Consider the following 14,869-nt stretch of genomic DNA (forward strand, 5'->3'; position numbering starts at 1 on the left):
TAAGAGGGAGTTAGATGTGGCCCTTGTGGCTAAAGGGATCAGGGGGTTTGGAGAGAAGGCAGGGATGGGATACTGAGTTGGATGATCAGCCATGATCATATCGAATGGCGGTGCAGGCACGAAGGGCCGAATGGCCTACTCCTGCACCTATTTTCTATATTTCTAAACTCATGGTAAGCACAGAGAATGAACGTAGCGGGTCGTCGGAGCTCGGGGACGTCTCTTAGCGGCTTATAACGCTAACGGCAGGTACTCGGGAAGACTCGCTAATGGCAGGTAAGCTCGGGAAGACCCGAGAAGATTTTTCAACACGTTGAAAAATGTCCACGAGAGCCCCGAGTACCGACGAGTGGCCATTACCGTAAATCTCCGAGTTTGAATCAGGTGCAAACTCGGGAGAACCCTTGGAATGAACTCGTACCGTGGGACAGGGCTTTCATTGCGTATAGACTTTTCGTTGACTTGAGAGCCTGCAACAGGAAAGCTGATCACTGTACCTCAGGTCATGTGACAATAATAAACCACAGTAACAGAGTCAAAACTCTTCCGACATTCCCAGCGTCTATATATTTATGAGTCTCATAGTCAGTAATGTTCGCAAACTATCCTTATACAAAGTGGCGTCACAGTTCCAGCGGCCCGGGTTCATAGAAACATAGAAAATAGGTGCAGGAGTAGGCCATTCGGCCCTTCGAGCCTGCACCGCCATTCAATATGATCATGGCTGATCATCCAACTCAGTATCCCGTACCTGCCTTCTCTCCATACCCCCTGATCCCTTTAGCCACAAGGGCCACATCTAACTCCCTCTTAAATATAGCCAATGAACTGTGGCCTCAACTACCTTCTGTGGCAGAGAATTCCACAGATTCACCACTCACTGTGTGAATTTTTTTTTTCTCATCTCGGTCCTAAAAGACTTCCCTCTTATCCTTAAACTGTGACCCCTTGTTCTGGACTTCCCCAACATTGGGAACAATCTTCCTGCATCTAGCCTGTCCAACCCCTGAAGAATTTTGTACGTTTCTATAAGATCCCCCCACAATCTTCTAAATTCTAGCGAGTACAAGCTGAGTCTATCCAGTCTTTCTTCATATGAAAGTCCTGCCATCCCAGGAATCAGTCTGGTGAACCTTCTCTGTACTCCCTCTGGCAAGAATGCCTTTCCTCAGATTAGGAAACCGTCTCTGTACTTCAATCCTGACTATGGGCGCTGTCTGTCCAGAGTTTGTACGTTCTCCCTGGACCGGGTGGGTTTTCTCGGGGTGTTCTGGTTTCCCCCCACGTCCCAAAGACGTACAGGTTTGCATGTTAATTGGCTTCGGTAAGTTGTAAAATTGTCCCTGGTGTGCAAGATAGTGTCAGTGTACAGGAGCATGGGTGAAGCTCAAAGTTGGGCGTTTCATTGCCAGCGTGTGGGGAGATGGGCACTCCCTCCACCAGAGCCCAGCCTGTGAATGTGGAGCAGAACAACAGACAGCCAACCATGTCATCTCTGGGTGCCCGCTCTACCACCCACTAAATGGAGCTGTGTCTGTCAGGGCCTGGCAGACATTGACATTGACATTGACGCCAACAGAGACAACAACCTGGCTTGAGATCTAACTATTCCTTTGGTTTATTTATGTTTCATTCGCAAGAAGAAGAAGAAGAAGAATACGTGTACAGGATGATCGCTGGTCAGCATGGAGTTGGTTTGGGAATTTAATCTGTAGCCAGTAAGGCCTGTTTCCATGCTGTGTATCTAAAGTCTAAAGTAAGCATTCATGTGGCCCCCTGGGGTGAAGCCACTACCCTTGTGTGAGAGGTGCCCCAAAATGTCCAGCAGCGGAACCAGCCGAGACTGTGGTCCTCCCCCACAGAGCCATGGCGTTGGCCAATGATCCTATAGCGGTAGCAAGATAGACCACTCCTGCTAAATGCAATGGGCTGACGTGTAGTACGCAACGGAGCGGAACGTGGGCCTTTTTGTCATCCATTTCCGTAACCAGACCCGACCCGACTCGCAGTGTAATCAACGTTGCGGGGGAACAGTTTGTGTTAATAAATTTAAATTCTGAAAATGAGGAGAAGATTTTTACCAAATAACTTTGATTTTTACGAGGATGTTTCGGTAACCGGCTTCCGTCTCCGCACTAGTATCTTTGCTCTGCTACGGGATCTTTGGTGCGGAGACGGAAGCCGGTTACGGAAATGGGGCCGAAAATTACGCATGAATCTGCGCATGGCCGTACTATGTCTTATTCTATCTTGCTCGCTGTAGCATCTTTAGCGTTGGCTGCACCGAGCTTCAGTGCGTCCGTCAGCAGTCTGGAGCGGGTCAGTCGGCAACATTCCCCCGAAGGACACCTCGCTCGGATGGGAGGCCAACGAGGTTCGGGCAGACTGCGGCGTGTCTTGATCGCCCAACAACACCTGATGTCCATCTCTCGAAGGCGTCCCTGGGTAACAGCCAGCGGTTTAATTAGCCCCCGAAATCAGAGAGGCGCAACTATTCTGGGCAGAGGGGGAAGTGAGTGGAGGCTGCGATAAGAAGCCAATTCAGCAAGCAAAGCAATTGCACAGTTTCGCACTTCAAACCCTGAGCCGAAACTAAAAACCTGGACTTTGACACTCTCGGTTAACCAGCCCATACCCCCCCCCCCCTTTAATTTTGAGGCCGTGTGCTGTGGTCTTAGACTCTGGTGCTGTGAGGCAGTGGCTCTACACACTGTGGTGGGGAGGGGGGGCACTCGAGTAGCCTGGAGTGGGAATGGAACGGGTAGCCCGTGGGGGGGGGGGGGGGGGGGTGTGGTGTGGAGGGTGCAGGGCCGTGGAGTCAGGGTGTTGCTGCGACCAGTGGTGATCCGGGTGGCAGCCGGCCAGGTCAGGAGGCAGGTAGGCTGGCTGGCTGGAGCTCTGCCACATCCAATTATCTGCACAAGTATGTTTGCATTCCTCTCCCGACTCTGCTCCACGGCACTGCGAGTGTTACCGGGTGACACACACACAGTCTATTGACTCCCAATAGACAGCACGGCGGCCTCTGGGAGTTATCTCTGACCCCTCTCACCCTGGCCACAAACTCTTTGAATCACTTCCCTCTGGAAGGCGCCTCCAGACTGTCAAAGCTGCCACAGCCAGACATTAAAAGTTTTTATCCACGAGTAGTTGCTCTACTCAACAGTCAAAAATCTGTAGCCTCCCTTTGATCTGGTATCACATGCTTGATCAATGGTGTTTTATCATTAATGTTTTATTATTATTAATGTTTAGTGTTTGAGTCATTCGTAACTGTCACTGTATGTCATGTTGTTACTTGTGGGCGGAGCACCAAGGCAAATTCCTTGTATGTGAATACTTGGCCAATAACCTTACTTACTTACTTATTGCCGGGCACTCCAGTGCAATGTGGCAGTTTAGTAATACAGGCCCTTCGGCCCATCGAGTCCGCGCCGACCTCCGCCACAGAAGGCAGTGGAGGCCAATTCACTGGATGGTTTCAGGAAAGCTAGCTTTTAGTGTTTAAGAAGGAACTGCAGCCGCTGGAAAATCGAAGGTACACAAAAAAGGAAGTAGGCAACGTTTCGGGCCAAAACCCTTCTTCAGACTAGATATAGTTCTTTATGCTAATGGAGTCAAGGGAATCGGGGAGAAAGCAAGAACGGGGTACTGATTTTGGATCATCAGCCACGATCATATTGAATGGCAGTGCTGGCTCAAAGGGCCGAATGGCCTACTCCTGCACCTGTTGTCTATGTTTCTGTGGCCAGTGATTCCCGCACACTAGCACCATCCTACACACAAGTAGGGACAATTCACAATGTTACCAAGACAAGTAAACTACAGGGGAGGGGAGGAGGGGTAATGGTTGCAAGAGAGAAGTGGTGGGGGGGTGGGGGGGGGCAGAGGCGGGGGGTGTGACTTTGTTTAAGCTTATACCTGTAAAAAGGAACTGCAGGTGCTGGTTTATACCGAGCAAAGATGCAAAGTGCTGGAGTAACTCAGGAGATCAGACAGCATCTCCAGTGAAAAAGGTGACATTTCGGGTAGGAATCCTTCTTCAGACTCCACATCAGTCGATAGTCTATCTCCTGTGACGGAGAGATCAAGAAAGTGGAGGGAGTGAGTCTTCCCCACAGCCATCAGGCTATTAAACTTGGCTCGGACAAAACTCTGATTATTAATAACCAATTATCTGTTATTTGCACTTTATCAGTTTATTTATTCATGTGTGTATATATTTATATTATGGTATATGGACACACTGTGTTCTGTAGTAAATGCCTACTATGTTCTGTGTGCTGAAGCAAAGCAAGAATTTCATTGTCCTATACAGGGACACATGACAATAAACTCTCTTGAACTTGAACTTCGATGGTCTGAAGGAACGTTCAGACTCAAAGCACCACCTATCCTTTTTCTCCAGAGATGCTGCCTGACCCGCGAGGGGGAGGGATAGTGTTAATTTGCGGGGATCGCTGGTCGGCACGGGCTCGGCGGGCCTGTTTCTGCACTGTATCTCCAAACCAAACTAAACCAAAGCACGTTTCGCAGATTCCAGGCATCGTTCCGCTGGCCAGGAGTCACTCCCTGGCACCAACACCGAGTGGACAAAAGATTAACGAGACTTGGTTTCAGTCTGATGAGCGATGGAACTGCTGAAAGTTTCATTAGCTGGGTTAAGTTACAAGTAAAGGTATCTCCAAAAGGCTCCACTGATATCACCCATTCAGCTAATCAAAGTCAAGGTATCTATTTCTGAGCGCTTTAAGCTCGAGGGCATTCAAAACCCTGTTTACTCAGCTGGGTTAAGAACAGAGAACAGAACTGTAGAGGAACATGCCCTTCGGCCCACAATGCCCGTGCCAATCTTAATGCCAAATTAGACTAATCTCATCTGCCTGCACGCAATCCATTTAACCATATAACAATTACAGCACGGAAACAGGCCACCTCGGCCCTTCTAGTCTCACCTAGTCCCATCTACCTGCACTCAGACCATAACACCACATTCCTTTCCCGTCCATATACCTATCCAATTTATTTTTAAATGATAAAAACGAACCTGCCTCCACCACTTCCACTGGAAGCCCATTCCACACAGCCACCACTCTCTGAGTAAAGAAGTCCCCCCTCATGTTGCCCCTAAACATTTGTCCCTTAATTCTCAAATCATTTCCCTCCACTCTCGGCATATCTATGTGCCCATACAAATAGCTTCTGAAACGTCACCACTGTATCTGCCCCACGGCTCTTGCCAATGTTTTATCGGCACACACCATCTTCTGTATAAATAAAAAGCCTCACACATCTTTACATTTTACATTCTCTCCAGAACTTGATATTTCTAACCTGGGGAAAAGGTGCTGACTGCCCCCTATCTCTGCCTGAAGAAGGGTCTCGACCCGAAACGTCATCTATTTCCTTCACTCCATAGGTGCTGCCTCACCCGCTGAGTTTCTCCGGCATTTTTGTCTACCTTCTATCTCTGCCTCTCATCAGTTTATATACTTCTACCAGGCCACCAAACTCACAGAGAGTGGTGAGTCTGGGGAATTCTCTGCCTCAGAGGGCGGTGGAGGCGGGTTCTCTGGATGCTTTCAAGAGAGAGCTAGATAGGGCTCTTAAAAATAGCGGAGTCAGGGGATATGGGGAGAAGGCAGGAACGGGGTACTGATTGGGGATGATCAGCCATGATCACATTGAATGGCGGTGCTGGCTCGAAGGGCCGATTGGCCTACTCCTGCACCTATTGTCTATTGTCACCCCTCAGCCTCTGATGCTCCAGAGAAAATGCCCCTCAGCCTCTCTTCGTATCTAATACCATCCCCTTTGTCTTGTTCTCACACCTTACACTTCCTTATCTCTGTATCTCCCATGACTCAGTCTGAAGAAGGGTCTCAAGCGGAAACGCCACCCACAGATGCTGCCTGACCCGCCAAGTTACTCCAGGACTTTGTATCTAACTTCGGTGTAAACCAGCACCTGCAGTTCCTTCCTAGGCATTCCTTCCTAGGCATTCCTTCTCTGTCTCCCACGTCCTTCCCATTATGGAGCAACAAGACTGCACACAATACTCCAAACTCATCCTAACTAAACTCCTAGAAAGCTGCAATATGACTTCCTGACTCTTATATTCAATGCCACCACCAAGGAAAGCAATGATGGATAAAATATTGTGCATTGAATATATTAGCTTGTGCCGGAGTAACCCAGCAGGTCAGGCAGCACCCTTGGAGAACAGGAAAGTGACGATTTGGGTGGGCAGTGTGTGTGTGTGTGTGTGTGTGGGGCGGAGGGTGGGTCCAGTCAAATGGTTCAGCACCACCAGCGAGCATTCACCTCTCACCCAAGATGCACTCCTCTTGGGGAAGCTGCTCCTCAGCTAATTGGTAATTAGAGGTTAATTATCACGTCTGTGGGAGGCTTGCTCTTAATTTGTTGGTGCAGTGAAGGCACTGGGGCACTGGAGGCAGCAGATGGCAGCTCGCTGCTGTGCCCAGCCAACTGCGGCAACAAACGCCAGCGTGCCTTCAGACCCTGGACACAGCCGGGGGTTGAGGGGAGAGGGGAGAGAGAGAGGAGGGGGGAGAGAGGAGGAGAGATGAGGGGGAGGGGGAGAGGGGAGAGGGGAGAGGGAAGGGGGAGAGGGGAGGGGAGAAGAGGGAGGGGGGGAGAGGGGAGGGGGGGAGGAAGGGGAGGGGAGAGGGGGGGAGGGGAGGAGAGAGGGAAGGGGGGAGGGGGGGAGGGGAGGGGGGGAGGAGAGAGGGGGGGGGGAGGGGAGGGGGGAGGGGGGGGGAGAGAGAGGAGGGGGGGAGGAGAGGGAGAGAGGAGGGGGGGGGAGGAGAGAGGGGGAGGGGAGGGGAGAGAGGGGGGGGGAGGAAGAGAGGAGGGGGGGAGAGGAGAGAGGGGGGAGGAGGAGGGGGGGGAGGAGAGGAGAGGGGGGGAGGAGAGGAGAGAGGGGGGGGAGGAGGGAGAGGAGGGAGGGGGGAGGAGAGGAGAGGGGGGGGAGGAGAGGGGGGGGGAGGAGGAGAGGGAGGAGAGGGGGGGAGGGGGAGAGGGGGGGGGGAGGAGAGAGGGGGGGAGGAGGAGGAGGGGGGGGAGGAGCGGGGGGAGGAGAGGGGGGGGAGGAGAGGGGGGGGGGAGAGGGGGGGGGGAGGAGAGGGGGGGGAGGAGAGGGGGGGGAGAGGAGAGGGGGGGGAGGAGAGGGGGGGGGAAGGAGAGGGGGGGGGGAGGGGGGGGGGGGGAGGAGAGGGGGGGGGAGGAGAGGGGGGAGGAGGAGAGGGGGAGGAGGAGAGGGGGGAGGAGAGGTGGGAGGAGGAGAGGGGGGAGGAGGAGAGGGGGGGGAAGGAGGAGGGGGGGGAGGGAGAGGGGGGGCTAGGAGAGGGGGGGAGGAGAGAGGGGGGGGAGAGAGGGGGGGAGGAGAGGGGGGGAGGAGAGAGAGGGGGGGAGGATGAGAGGGGGGGAGGAGAGGGGGGGAGGGAGGGGGGGAGGAGAGGGGGGGAGGAGAGGGGGGGAGGAGGAGGGGGGGAGGAGAGGGGGGGGAGGATGAGTGCGGGGGGAGGAGAGGGGGGGGAGGAGGGGGGGAGGAGAGGGGGGGAGGAGAGGGGGGGAGGAGAGGGGGGGAGGAGAGGGGGGGAGGAGAGGGGGGAGGAGAGGGGGGAGGAGAGGGGGGAGGAGGAGGGGGGGAGGAGAGGGGGGAGGAGAGGGGGGAGGAGAGGGGGGAGGAGGGGGGAGGAGAGGGGGGAGGAGGGGGGGGAGGAGAGGGGGGGAGGAGAGGGGGGGAGGAGAGGGGGGGAGGAGAGGGGGGGAGGAGAGGGGGGGAGGAGAGGGGGGGAGGAGAGGGGGGGAGGAGGGGGGGGGAGGAGGGGGAGAGGGGAGGAGGAAGGGGGGGGAGGAGGAGGAGAGGGGAGGAGGAAAGGGGGGGAGGAGGAGGAGAGGGGGGAGGAGAGGGGGGGAGGAGGGGGAGAGGGGAGGAGGAAAGGGGGGGAGGAGGAGGAGAGGGGGGGAGGAGAGGGGTGGGGGGGGGAGGAGAGGGGAGGGGATGCTCGGCATGTTTGGCAGGAGGCAGCTGCTTGTGTGTAAACAGTCCACAGATCGAGTTTCAGACGGAACGAGGTGGAGCTCCCGCCAGAGGTCCCATTAACCCTCCATGCACGGAGGAAAATTGGATTGGAGCGTGTCAGATACAAAGGAGAGGTTGCATAGACTTGGGATTGTTTTCTCCGGAATGGCAGAGGTTGAGGGGAGACTTGATAGAAGTATGAGAGACGTAGATAGGGTAGACAGTCAGAACCTTCCCCCCCAACCCCCCCCTCCCCCAAGGTGGAAATGTCAAAGACTAGAGGGCATAGCTGTAAAGGGAGAGGGACAAAGTTCAAAGGAGGTGTGCCGTGCATCTATCTATTTATTTAACACATGCGGCGCTGCGTGACTGGAACACGTTGCCAGGGTGAAGACAGATACGACAGTGGCGTTTAAGAGGCTTTTAGATCGGCACATGGATGTGCAGGGAATGTATGGTTACGATCACGTGCAGATTATGCAAAGGAGATTAGTTGAGCTTGGTACCATGTTTGGCACGGACATTGTGGGCTGAAGGGTCTCCTCCTGAGCCGTGCAGCTCTGGGAATAGTCGCGGAGAAGATGTTCCCAGTTGAAGGAGAGGAAGGAGGTCACAAGAAGGGTTTCGGCCCGAAACGTTGCCTATTTCCTTCGCTCCATAGATGCTGCTGCACCCGCTGAGTTTCTCCAGCTTTTTTGTGTACCCACAAAAATAACAAGGTCACTCATGCATCCGATGCAGGAGAGGGGACCAGTGCAGAACACTCCCACAAGACACTGTCTAAGGGTGCTAGTCTAAGGGGGAGAGATGATGATACACAAGGGGGGTGGAGGGAGATAACATCAACGGGATGGGCAGAATGGCCAGTTTGCGTGCTGCGATGCAAATATACTACTCGCATGTAAATTCCTGCAGAGATATTTCCTTTCCCAGTGTGGGCAGGCATCTCTGGTGCAGGAGCAAGAAGAGCCTTACTGTGACGACATTGGCAACCTTGCGCACATACACAAGGGAAGAGGACGGAGCACAGGAATGTTGTAACATGGCCCATAATATTATACAGCAGCTGAATCATAAGGGCGGCACGCTGGCGCAGCTGGTAGAGCTGCTGTCACACAGCCCAAGGTTCCCAGGTTCGATCCCGACCTCGGGTGCTGTCTGTGCGGAGTTTGCACGTTCTCCCTGCGGTCACATAGGCTTCCTCCGGGTTTTTTTTACATAGAAACATAGAAAATAGGTGCAGGAGTAGGACATTCAGCCCTTCGAGCCTGCACCACCATTCGATATGATCATGGCTGATCATCCAACTCAGTATCCCATCCCTGCCTTCTCTCCATACCCCCTGATCCCTTTAGCCACAAGGGCCACATCTAACTCCCTCTTAAATATAGCCAATGAACTGGCCTCAACTACCTTCTGTGGCAGAGAATTCCACAGGTTCACCAGTCTGTGTGTAAAAAATGATTTTCTCATCTCGGTCCTATAAGACTTCCCTCTTATCCTTAAACTGTGACCCCTAGTTCTGGACTTCCCCAACATCGGGAATAATCTTCCTGCATCCAGCCTGTCCAACCCCTTAAGAATTTTGTAAGTTTCTATAAGAGCCCCCCTCAATCTTCTAAATTCTAGCGAGTACAAGCTGAGTCTATCCAGTCTTTCTTCATATGAAAGTCCTGACATCCCAGGAATCAGTCTGGTGAACCTTCGCTGTACTCCCTCTATGGCAAGAATGTCTTTCCTCAGATTAGGAGACCAAACTGTACGCAATACTCCAGGTGTGGTCTCACCAAGACCCTGTACAACCTCCTATCTTCCTCCTATCTTCCAGTTCAGTGGGCTGAAGGGCCCGCTTCCATGCTGTATCTAAAACTAAAGAGAAACCTGTTCTTTCTGTACCTCTCTCACGCCATTCTCTGGCTGACTATCAGAAACGGGCTTCATCTTATCACTGATTCTTCCTGTACAAACTATCTTTGAACGCTTAATTTTAGTTTTAGAGATACAGTGCAGAAACAGGACCTTCGGCCCACCGAGTCCATGCCAGTCAGCGATCACACCTACAGACTAGAGACAATTTACAGAAGCCAATTAACCTACAAACCTGTACGTCTTTGGAGTGCGGGAGGAAACCAGAGCACCTGGAGAAAACCCACGCGGTCACAGGGAGAATGTACATACTTCGTACAGACAGCACCCGCAGTCAGGATTGAACCCGGGTTTCTGGCGCTGTAAGGCAGCAACTCTACTGCAATGGACAGCACATTCCCTTCCCTCAAGGATCATTGTGATATCTGCTTTATCCTGGTCACTGCATGACAGGGTCTCAGCCTGGTTTGTCGGCTGCAGCCTCTATCCTGGAGGGCAATGGTGGCTGGTTTATTGGGAATATTTGAAGAGAAAGCAGATACATTTTCCGAATGTTCGGGAAATCGAGGGCTTCAGGGAACGTGTCAGGGAAGAGGTGGCAAGGCAAGGTGGAGTCGGAAACAGGCCCTTCAGCCCAAATGGTCCATCACAACACATGATTAGAAAGATGAGGGGGGGAGAAACCTCATAGAAACCTGGTTAGAGTGGATGTGGAGAGGATGTTTCCACTAGTGGGAGAGTGTAGGACCAGAGGCCCTAGCCTCAAAATAAAAGCGCGTGCCTTTAGAAAGGAGATGAGGAGGAATTTCTTTAGAGGGTGGTGAATCTGTGGAATTCATTGTCACCACAGTCTGTGCAGGTCAAGTCAGTGAATATTTTTAAGGCAGAGATTGGCAGATTCTTGGTTAGTGCGGGTGTCAGGGGTAATGGGGAGAAGGCAGGAGAATGGGGTTGAGAGGGGAAGATCCAAGCCGCTGTGAGGATTCTCCCAACGCCGGAGCACCATCACCCGGCGAGAACGGCCTGGAACATCGGGCCTCCGTAGCTGCGACTGCGGAGGCCTCAATAGGCCCGACTTTGGGTGGACATGGGGATGTGGACTGGACTTTGTGCCTTCCCTCATAATGGGAACCATTGTGGGGGGGATGTTTTTATGTTTAAATTTCTTTATTATTGTTATGTTGTTTTCTTTTGTATGTGCTGCAATGGCGATCCACATTTCACTACACCAACAGGTGTATGTGACAAATAAAGAACCTTCGAACCTTTGAGATACATAGATACATAGAAAATAGGTGCAGGAGTAGGCCATTCGGCCCTTCGAGCCTGCACCGCCATTCAATATGATCATGGCTGATCATCCAACTCAGTATCCCGTACCTGCCTTCTCTCCATATCCCCTGATCCCTTTAGCCACAAGGGCCACATCTAACTCCCTCTTAAATATAGCCAATGAACTGGCCTCAACTACCTTCTGTGGCAGAGAGTTCCAGAGATTCACCACTCTCTGTGTGAAAAAGTTTCTTCTCATCTCGGTCCTAAACGATTTCCCCCTTATCCTTAAGCTGTGACCCCTTGTCCTGGACTTCCCCAACATCGGGAACAATCTTCCTGCATCTAGCCTGTCCAACCCCATAAGAATTTTGTACGTTTCTATAAGATCCCCTCTCAATCTCCTAAATTCTAGTGAGTACAAGTTCTAGCGAAGCCAAGTCTATCCAGTCTTTCTTCATATGAAAAGAGAAGAGATAGATCTGACAGGATTGAATGAAGATGAGTGGAGTCCTGATGGAAGGTTATAAAATGACGAGAGGCATAAATGGGAAGACAGCCAGAACCCATCTCCCCAGAGTGGAAACAGTCGAGTCAAAAACTAGAGGGCAGAGCTCAAAGGTGACAGGGACAAAGGTTATAGGAAAATGTGTGGCACAAGTTTTTTTTTTGTACACTGGGTGGCACAGTGATAGGATTTCTGCCTAACAGCGTCAGAGACCCAGGTTCGATCCTGACTACAGCTGCTGCCTGTATGGAATTTGTGCGTTCTCCCCGTGACCGCGTGGGTTTTCTCCAGGTGCTCTGGTCTCCTCCCACGCTCCAAAGACGTCCAGGTTTGTAAATTAATTGGCCTTTCGGTAGCATTGAAAATTTCCCCAGTGCTGGTGCTAGTGTGCGGAGCGATGACTGGTCAGCGTCGACTCAGCGGGCCGAAGGGCCAGTTTCTGCGCTGCATATCTAAAGTCTAAAGAGTGATGGGTATCTTGAACATGCTGCCAGGTGGAGCCATATACAACAGCGGCGTATAGACATCTATAGATAGATAGGCACATGAACATGCAGGGAATGGACGGATATGGATCATGAGGTTAGCTTAACACTGTATCATGTTTGGCACGGGCATTGTGGGCCGAAGGGCCTGTTCCTGTGCTATACAGTTTAATTTAAAAAAAGGCAAAGTGCTGGAGTAACTCAGCAGGTCAGGCAACATCCTTGGAGAACAATTCGGGTCGGGCCGTGACCTTTCTTCAGACCTGTGTCACGCTCTCATGCCTATCTTCTTCTCATCTCCACCCAACTATAGTTACCCAACCAGATGCAACTACATTTAAAGTAGCTCTTTCTTCCTAATACCCCTTTCTGGCTTAAGCCCTCCCTTCACCACCTCCAGTTTAAATTCCACTTGGAATAATTTGGAGGACCAAGAAACCAAGAATATCTGGCCTTTGTCCAACCATAGACATATAACTTCCCTTCGCCCCACTTGTGTCCACCAATTCTCCCGCCCTTCCTCTCTTCCAGCTTTCTCCCCCCCCCCCTCCCCATCAGCCTGAAGAAGTGCCCCGTCACAAAAACGCAACTGTCCACGTTCTCCAGAAATTTGGAGTCTGAAGAAGGGATTCGGCCCGAAACGTCACCTATTTCCTTCGCTCCATAGATGCTGCTGCACCCGCTGAGTTTCCCCAGCAATTTTGTGTACCTTCTCCAGAAATGCTGCCTGATTCACTGAGTTACTCCAGCACTGAGTCTTTTTAGTAAACCAGCATCTGCAGTTCCTTGTTTCCACACTGTACAGTCCCGTGGCCATAATCTGTAGGATTTGGGGAGATGGAACATACACACCGTGTTCCCGCCCACCTCAAGAACCTCTGGGATGGAGATCAGGTCCTTGGGAGTCCAGTGTGGGAAGGAACTGCAGATGCTGGTTTACACCGAAGATAGACACAAAATGCTGGAGCAACTCAGCGGGACAGGCAGCATCTCTGGAGAGAAGGAATGGGTGACGTTTTGGGCCGAGACCCTTCGTCAGACTTAGTCCTCTCCAGAGATGCTGCCTGTCCCACTGAGTTACTCCAGCATTTTGTGTCTGTACTCTGTTTAAACCAGCATCTGCAGTTTCTTCCTACCCATGTGTATATTCTCATTGTGGCTAAAGGGATCAGGGGGTATGGAGAGAAGGCAGGTACAGGATACTGAGTTGGATGATCAGCCATGATCATATTGAATGGCGGTGCAGGCTCGAAGGGCCGAATGGCCTACTCCTGCACCTATTTTCTATGTTTCTCTCTTCACAGATGCTGCCTGGCCTGCTCAGCATTTTCCAGTTTCAATATCTAAAAAGGAAAATACTTTGTCCCCCTGTGTTACTCCAGCATTTTGTGTCTATCCTCGGTTTAAACCGAGAATATTCTCTCTTCACAGATGCTGCCCGACCTGCTCAACATTTTCCACCTATCTCAATATCCAAAAGGGAAAATACTTTGTGGCAAACTAAAGCATGATCATATTGAATGGCGGTGCTGGTCTCGACCCAAAACATCACCCATTCCTTCTCTCCAGATATGTTGCCTGTCCTGCTGAGTTACTCCTGCTGAATGGCCTACTCCTGCAACTATTTTTCAATGGAATTACTTACTGTTGCTGGATTTGAGGTCCCGGTGGATCACAGGGACCACGGCTTCGCTGTGGAGGTAGTTCATGCCCTTTGCTATCTGCACCGCCCAGTTGACCAAGACGTGAGGGGTGACCTTCCTCCGGGAGAGGGCTCGGTTCAAAGCCCCCCCTCGGGCGTACTCCATGACCAGGCACAGGTTGGGCTCCTTCAGGCACAGCCCCTTCAGCAGGATGATGTTGGGGTGCCTCAGCATGCCAAACAGCCGGCCCTCCTTGCGGACGTTCTCCGCGGTCACGCTGATGTCCTCGTCCGGGTCTTGCCTGGCCGCCTTGACCGCCACCTCCTCGCCCCGCCACAGCCCCTTGTACACCTTGCCGAAGCCTCCCACGCCGATGATCTCCTCCAGCAACAACTCGTGGAAGTCGACCAGCGGAGGTGGAGGGTAGCCCCGGCCGAGCTGAGCCCGGCTGCTCACGTAGTTGCAAGGGAACACCCCGACTTTGTCCTTGATCTTGCCCGTCCACCAGCCCTCGTCCCCGGACACGGTAGAGTCCTGAGACAGCAACTCCACCACGTCGCCCCGCCGAAGGGTCAGCTCCTCGTCCGCCGTCGACTCGTAGTCGAACACCGCCGTCCAGAAGCCGGGAGCATCCTGAGCCTGCTGCGAGGGCGGCCTCCGAGGGTCCCCGTTGCAAGAGGCAACCGGGGACCCGATGCAATTCATCGCCGCTGGCTCCATTGCAGAAAATGCCGACTTGTGCATCCATGCAGCGGCTTGGCCATTGAGTCCCGAGGCTTTGCCTTTAATGAAAGGCTTCGGTTTCTGCTTCTGCTTCTCGCCCAGTCCCCGGCTTTAAGGAGCCATGCAACCTCTCCCCCCGCATATGGGGTCTTATTTTATTGCCATCTCTTCTATTCTTCTGCATTGCATTGATTCCGACAGAACATGTACCGAGCAACCTGCGGAAAATGAATTTAAAAGGTCACTACTTCCGCGTTGAAATAAACAAGGGCTCACCGTTCCGGCTGCGGCTTGTCACAGCGCCCCGGGGCTCTCAGCTGTTACA

At 52.5% G+C, this 14,869-nt stretch overlaps 1 protein-coding gene across 1 annotated transcript in view; it reads right to left on the bottom strand.

Annotated features, from left to right (window-relative positions):
• map3k10 (mitogen-activated protein kinase kinase kinase 10) overlaps positions 1–14,869 on the bottom strand; it is a 34,188-nt gene extending 19,319 nt beyond the window's left edge. Inside the window, 1 exon segment of the mRNA XM_033014376.1 lies at positions 13,824–14,869. Within this exon segment, the coding sequence (XP_032870267.1) occupies positions 13,824–14,565 (742 nt within the window). The 5' untranslated portion in view covers positions 14,566–14,869.

This window comes from Amblyraja radiata, chromosome 41 (genome assembly GCF_010909765.2).
Source record: "Amblyraja radiata isolate CabotCenter1 chromosome 41, sAmbRad1.1.pri, whole genome shotgun sequence".
Classification (NCBI taxonomy): Eukaryota; Metazoa; Chordata; class Chondrichthyes; order Rajiformes; family Rajidae; genus Amblyraja; species Amblyraja radiata.